Source organism: Anarhichas minor, unplaced genomic scaffold (genome assembly GCF_050575085.1).
Source record: "Anarhichas minor isolate MPS153535 unplaced genomic scaffold, ASM5057508v1 ptg000081l, whole genome shotgun sequence".
Classification (NCBI taxonomy): Eukaryota; Metazoa; Chordata; class Actinopteri; order Perciformes; family Anarhichadidae; genus Anarhichas; species Anarhichas minor.
In genome coordinates, this window is record NW_027466527.1 from 407,082 (window position 1) to 415,000 (window position 7,919).

Here is a 7,919-nt window from a genome sequence, read left to right on the forward strand (position 1 = left end):
AGATTTGAAGAGATGGGACCAACATCAAACATACTTCATATTAAAGCCACGAGCAACAGTAATACTAAAGAGGAGAAACTACATCTGAACTCATAGATATCACCATGAAACTTCACCACTTCATCACTCACACTAAGAGGATTATTTATTGCATTACAAGATCTCTGAAATGTTATGTTTAAATATGCAAATGAGGCATTATGTAACGGTAACGTTTGGTGAATTTAGTAGAAATCTACAGACGTAAACAGACAAAGTAATAAAATAAATGTTTTATTTCCTCTCGTCTGAAAGAAGACGAGTTATGGAGGAAAAATAGACCAAAACATCTAAACTGGCCGCTGCATGAAGGACAATGTTCTGTCCATAGTGTCTCCGAACTCCTAACCTAACCTGATGACCTCTGCAGTGATGGAGAACTTAAACACAAACAATGAAAAGTCAGTCTCAACAGAACCGACTCCTTCCATGTTTCTTGTCTTCCTCACCACTTCCATGACGTGAGCGCTCCACTGGGACAGCAGCTGGATGCCCTGCAGGGACAAGTCGAACAGCTTCCGGTACTCGGCGTCGGTCTTCTGGGCCTCCTGACGGCCCGATCCGGTCACCACCTGCAACCACACAGAACCATCAGATCATGACCTCACAGAACAGGCCGGTGAGAAGAGCTTGAAGAACATTGGAATGAAGTTTCAAAGGAAATGAAAACTTAATGAGTGAACTAACACTGCAGCACACAGGATGTGATGTTTAAAGTGACTCTTCACATTCTCCACATGTCTCTCCTCAGTACGTCAAACAGTCCTGACCCACAAGTCACTCAGTCACATCTCACATCTGAACCAAAGTGAAATGTGACCCTCTGACAATCCAGCAGGGCAACACATCTGCTGGTGGCTGGTTACATCACCGCTGAGACGACAGACAACACAACAACACAGAGCTCTGCAGGACAGACAGGTGGTGGATGAACCTAAGCTCTTTTTCATTCTTTCATGGGCTCATATCAGAGAAAGGTGAACATATGCACGTAATGTGCTGATCCACTCTTCAGCAGCATCAGACGAGAGAACCAGCTCCAGAGTAATGTTCTGCTGTGGACGTGTTTTAGACTCCAAAGACTCTTGTGAGACTTTAGTGTTTTAAAGTTAGTCCAGATTCACTAAAGTCACTCAACACAAACTAACAGATTCTTCTAGGAGTCTAACAGCAGAACATTACTTTGCTCCCGTGCTGGTTCTCCTGTCTGTTTCTATGAACTACTGTAGTAGAACCCTGACTGTGGAGGAGAACCTCACACAGACTACAGAACACCAGTACCGTCTCTTTAAGCACCACTGATCTTCACACCAACCTCACTGTTGCTGTAGCGAGCTAGCTCCGAGATGAAGCGCATGTGATCGTCACGGATCTGAAGCATCTGCTCACAGATGTTGTACTGAGGGCTGCTGGAGATGGACGTGCAGGTCCACCTGCAGGGAGAGAGAGGACGACAACCAACACACCGGGATTAATAGAGAAGAAGAAGAAGATGGAGCAGGAAGCACTTTACACTTGTTTGTACATAGAGGTTAGTGCAGCTCACAGATGACTGACAAACCAAAAACAATTAATACACTGAAAAAATAGAATATTTATAAAAGTAAAGAAGAAAAGTATTCAACAGTTTGAGATAAAACAGTTGAATAGATAAGGTGAGACATATTACCATACATGCGGAGAATAAAATAAATAAAATAAATAAAATAAATAAAATAAATAAAATAAATAAATAAAATAAATAAAATAAATAAAATAAATAAAATAAATAAAATAAATAAAATAAATAAAATAAATAAAATAAATAAAATAAATAAAATAAATAAAATAAATAAAATAAATAAAATAAATAAAATAAATAAAATAAATAAAATAAATAAAATAAATAAAATAAATAAAATAAATAAAATAAATAAAATAAATAAAATAAATAAAATAAATAAAATAAATAAAATAAATAAAATAAATAAAATAAATAAAATAAATAAAATAAATAAAATAAATAAAATAAATAAAATAAATAAAATAAATAAAATAAATAAAATAAATAAAATAAATAAAATAAATAAAATAAATAAAATAAATAAAATAAATAAAATAAATAAAATAAATAAAATAAATAAAATAAATAAAATAAATAAAATAAATAAAATAAATAAAATAAATAAAATAAATAAAATAAATAAAATAAATAAAATAAATAAAATAAATAAAATAAATAAAATAAATAATAAAAGCCAGTCTATAAAAATGTGCACAACTCTTGATGAATAATTATTTAATATAATAATTCAAGGCTCATAGAGACGTCCTGGACCAAAGGTGTGTGTTTGTGTGTGTGTGTGTGTCCTCTCACCTGGACTTGTTCTCCTCAAAGTGAGCGCTGGTCTTGATGTAGCGAGACAACTCAATCTGCATGTCACCAAACAGAGGGACCACCTGCAGTTGCTGTGAACACCGAGACAAACACACACAGGTCTGTCGTCACACCGTGCGGTCACTTCGCCTTAAAGCGTTTCGCCGTTTTGAGTCACAGATCGGAACCAAAGATTTAAAAAAGGAGCAAATATGACTTTTTAAATTCCCCAATAACCGATCACCTGTGATCAATTAGTAAGTCAATTCAAATGATTAGGAAATAAATCTCTTCATCATTATATTTAATGAAGTATAATAATGTGCTTAGAGCTCGTGTTAGAAGGTAAACAGCTCATAATTCATCTCTAATATCTGTTTTATATTCATGTGAAAACATCTCCTTCAAACTACTGGATTTACTCAGGTTTAGTTTGAGTTGCATCTCAGCCTCCACACTGACCCCCACACTGCCCCCACAGGCCAGGCGTCGGAAGTGCAACACTCATTTCTTAAAAACAAGATGGCCGAAGGAAGGGCGTGGCTTATATGGATACATTTTTTTTTTTTTGCAACTTATGGATCCAAAAGTTACAGGTCAAAACGTAAAGTTCATTGTTATAGCGCCACCATGTGTCTAAACTGCACCACATTGGACGCTGCACTTCCCTGGGTCCTGATCAATAAACGATTGGATGAACGGTTCTCGAGATGTGTGAAGGACACACAGACAGATTCTTAGCGTTGTTACACTAACAGCTTGTTTTCAGGCTGATATTTTAATGTAAATAAAAAGCAATTTAAAAATGATTTACGGTGAGCTGAAAAAAAACAGTGTGGTGAATTATTACAACGTGACAGAACATGTTCACGTGTCTATATTTGACATCATGCGCCTTCCATACCTTGAAGCACTTGTCGATCTTGGTGAGGTTAATCCTCTTCTTAGCATCCAGTTTGTAGATGTTGCTGCTGTTTCCATCCATGAGGTACAAGCCGAACCCCATCACCTAGAAGCGGAGCAGTGGTTATTAGGGGTGGGGGGGGGAAATCGATACAGCATAGTGTCGCGATATTTTGCGTGGCGATATTGTATCGATACACGGACGCCAAGTATCGATCTTTTATTATATAAACTATAAAAAATAAAAAAATAAAAATTACTAGAAAAATCAAATCAATTGCGTTTTCAGTCCACTAGATGGTGCTGAGTTGTTTTCTGGTGAGGTCAGCAGAGGTGCCGGGTCAGCGTGATTGGTAGGAAGTTGGTCAAAACAAAGATGGAGACATCTGAGAAAGAAATCAGAAATGCGCCGTCCGCGTTTAAATCAGACGTCTGGCCTTATTTTGGATTTTTTTTAACAAGGAAGGGAAGAAGGACCTGGATGTGACACACGGATGTGACTCCGTCGCGGCGTTTTATTCACCGACACAGCCGTGCCCAAAGCCCTACAGAGAAGTGAAGCTTAACGTTGAGGAGTCTTTGAGGACAGCAGAAAGAGTTGCATTAACTTGCGATGCGTGGTAATACAAGCTTACGGTCTAACAACATGTCAACATGTACTTGTTGTGGGTAATTATACTTTATTATTATTTACTGTGATGTCACAAAGTTGGTCTTTCACACTAATTTAATGTGTTGGGAGAATCTCCCAGTTAGGAGAAACTAAGGAAGGCCTTACTGGAAGTACAAGTTAAGGGAGTCCTGCAGCTAGCCCCTGTTAGGGAGTCCAGCATAGGAATGGTGTTTTATGTTCAATATGTTGTAGTTTTTAGTGTATTATATAGTTCCAAGTTGTACGGCAAGCACACTGCCCCCATGTCAAAACTAACCTTTAACCTTAAGCACAAAGTAGACCCATGTCAAATGTAATAATGACGGGAGGAGGTACTACCAGAATTGTTAGCTGGAATGTCAAAGGACTAAATGGCCCCATTAAAAGAGCTAGGGTCTTTGCTCACCTGAAAAAACTCAAGGCCGAAATAATTTTCCTACAAGAGACGCATTTATCAACAGCAAACCAAGTTAGATTACGAAAACCCTGGTTTGGTCAAATCTAATAATTAATAATTAATATCTAATAATTAATAGTAAATCAAGGGGCGTGGCTATCCTTCTTCATAAAAAAGTACAATTCACTGCAGCAGACATCATCTCAGACCCAAATGGCCGTTATATTATAATTTCAGGTTCACTCTTCCACACACCAGTGATACTTGTTAATGTATATGCTCCTAACTGGGATGATGAAGACTTCATAAAGAAAATTACCTCCAGTCTTCCTACCCTAAATTCTTATAATTTAATATTTGGAGGAGATCTAAACTGCTTAATCAATCCCAGTCTGGACAGATCAAACCCTACTTTAAAACCACCTTCAAAAATGGCAAAAACCTTGTTGGCTTTTATGGATCAGGTTGGATGTGTGGATCCCTGGAGGTTTCGGAACCCCACCGATAAGACTTTTTCTTTCTACTCACATACCCACCAGTCCTACTCTCGAATAGATTATTTTTTTATTGATAAAACCCTCCTTCCTTCAGTGGCTAATACAGAATACTCTGCAATAGTAGAGTCTGACCATGCACCAGTAATTCTAGATCTATCATTTAATCTCTTACAGAAACCCCGTCCTGTATGGAGGTTTAACTCTCTTCTGCTTGGGGATAAGACATTTTGTGAGTTGATAAACAGAGTCATTGATGAGTTTATTATGAACAACCAAATAGACGGCGTATCCCCTTCTCTTCTGTGGGAGACCCTTAAAGCGGTCATTAGGGGTGAAATCATGGCCTTCTCATCGTTGCAAAACAAATTGCGAAGAGAGAAACAGGATCAACTCACCAAATCAATCAGGGACCTAGATTTACAAAACTCAACAACACCATCCCCTGAACTTTCAAAACAAAGATTTAACTTGCAAAACTCGACTTACTGTCGACAGGCAAAGTAGAAAAACAATTATTACAGGCTCGTGGATTTCAGTACGAACATGGTGAGAAAGCAGGAAGATTGCTAGCGCACCAACTCAAAGTTAAATCTACCTCTCAGCAAATATCACAAATTAAAAACATATCTGATGATGTTACAGTAATTCCATCTGAAATGAATGATACCTTCAGGGATTATTACTCTAATTTATATAAATCAGAAAGCCCACCCAACAACACAGACATGGAAAAGTTCCTTGAGGGTCTTATATTCCCGAATATTGATAACAGCCAAGAAAAGAAACTAGACCATTGAACCATTGAATACAAGCGAAATACTGGGATCAATTAAAGCTATACAAAGCGGCAGAGCACCTGGGCCAGATGGTTTCCCCATTGAATTTTTTAAGGGATTCTCAGATAAACTATTACCACTTTTGCTTGATATGTTCAACGACTCTTTAACCCGAGGTGCTCTGCCACAAACCCTGACAAATGCATCAATTACTCTGTTGTTAAAACCCGGGAAAGATGCAAATGAATGTGGATCCTACCGACCAATTTCTCTTCTTAATGAAGATTATAAGATTCTGGCAAAAGCCCTAGCTATGCGTCTGGAAACAACAATTCATGAAGTAATTTCTGAAGACCAAACTGGCTTCATAAGGAATCGCCATTCTTTCAGTAATATCCGCCGCCTTTTCAATGTTATCTACTCCCCTGTGTCTTGTGAGGTCCCAGAGATGGTTATCTCTCTAGATGCAGAAAAGGTATTTGATAGGGTGGAATGGCCATATCTCTTCAGGATTTTGGTCCTAAATTTGTGGCATGGGTAAAACTCCTGTACTCCTCACCTAGCGCCTCTGTCGTCACCAATAGATCAAACTCAGAATATTTCAATTTATACCGAGGTACCCGCCAAGGCTGCCCGTTTGGGACATTCTCAGGATATAAATTGAATTTCTCCAAAAGTGAATGCTTCCCTTTAAACAATTTGGCAATAAAGACTCCAGGAATGCAACTGCCTTTCCACAAGTGTGAGTCTGAATTCAAATATCTTGGCATCTATATCACCCGTAAATTTGAGAGTTTATATAACAGGAAGTTTTCTCCACTAATCACCAAAATGAAGACAGACTTTGACAGATGGAAAAACATCTATACTTCATTAACAGGCAGAGTTAATTCTGTCAAGATGATTGTTCTACCACGCTTCTTATATCTGTTTCAATGTCTGCCAGTGTTCCTGCCGAAACTCTTTTTTACTACCTTAGATAAGCATATTACAGGCTTCCTATGGGATAATAAACAACCGCGGATAAGTAAAGTGATGCTACAAAGACATCGATCTCAAGGTGGACTTTCTCTTCCCAATTTCAGATATTACTACTGGGTAGCAAATATACAGAAAATAATATACTGGATCAAACTCCCTCAAGTAAGCTGGTGCCTAAATGAAGCTAAATCTTGCCCGTCATCTTCTCTTCTAGCATTAGTAACCTCTAGACTACCATTCTCCCCAAGAAAATATTCATCCAACCCGATAGTAATTGCAACATTAAAAATTCTGGCGCAGTTTCGCGCACAATTTGGCTTCAAAGATCTATCTACTGTAACCCCTATTCATGATAATCACCTCTTCCCTCCAGCCAGACTGGACCATGCATTCTCGCTATGGCTTAAAAATGGCATTTTCAACATGGGTCAGTTATACATTGGTGGGGTGTTCGGAAGCTCTGAGGATATATTTAAGAAATATAATATCCCTCACTCCCATCTGTTTCGCTACTTTCAAGTGCGAAATTTTGCTAAATCTAACAACCCGAATTTTCCGAGTCCACCGCTAGACTCCGTGTATGAGGAAATTCTGAACACACCACCAGAGGAAAAAGGATTTATATCCCGAATATATCAAACCATTAACTCAATTACTGTGACTAACATTGTCAAAATCCAAAGTAGACTGGGAAAAAGAACTTGCCATGAACATACCAGACTCATTTTGGAACCAGGCCCTAATTAGAGTCAATAACAGCTCTTCGTGTGCACGGTTAAATGTACTACAATTCAAGGTACTGCATCGCCTGCACTACTCTAACTTTAAACTTTCAAAAATTTACTCCAATGTAAAGGATAACTGCAATAGATGTCACAACTCACCAGCAGATCTTACTCACATGTTTTGGTTCTGCCCCCAACTGGCAAATTACTGGGAGACAATATTCAAAGTTCTATCACAGTCCCTTAATCTGAATATTTTACCCAACGCCTGGATGTGCATCTTTGGTGTTCAGGGGAGTGGAGGTCAGACGTTAATGAAGCAACACAAAAACATAATTGCTTTCTCAACCCTCTTGGCAGGAAGGAGAATCCTATTGGACTGGAAGTCACCTCGTCCTCCCAGTTCCTCCATGTGGTTAAAGGACCTGGTGTTCTTTTTAAAATTGGAGAAAATTAAGTTCTCGCTGCGGCGACAGCCTGAGAAATTCGAATCTACTTGGGGTCCGATCATACGATACTTTGATAAATTGAAGACTCTCTCATTAGATTCATAAACCATCTGACGTTGTTGTAGGAATTAAGAATAGCAATAA

General features: G+C 38.0%; 1 protein-coding gene across 2 annotated transcripts in view; it reads right to left on the bottom strand.

Annotated features, from left to right (window-relative positions):
* The window catches only part of cyfip1 (cytoplasmic FMR1 interacting protein 1), a 44,257-nt gene that overhangs the window by 19,464 nt on the left and 16,874 nt on the right, over positions 1 to 7,919 (bottom strand). For both annotated transcript variants that reach the window (XM_076081493.1, XM_076081492.1), the window contains exons 9-12: positions 3,300 to 3,404; positions 2,396 to 2,487; positions 1,355 to 1,472; positions 489 to 611 (exon numbers count right to left, since the gene is read on the bottom strand). In XM_076081493.1, coding sequence (XP_075937608.1) covers positions 489 to 611; positions 1,355 to 1,472; positions 2,396 to 2,487; positions 3,300 to 3,404 — 438 coding nt within the window. The remainder of the gene's footprint in view (positions 1 to 488; positions 612 to 1,354; positions 1,473 to 2,395; positions 2,488 to 3,299; positions 3,405 to 7,919) is intronic.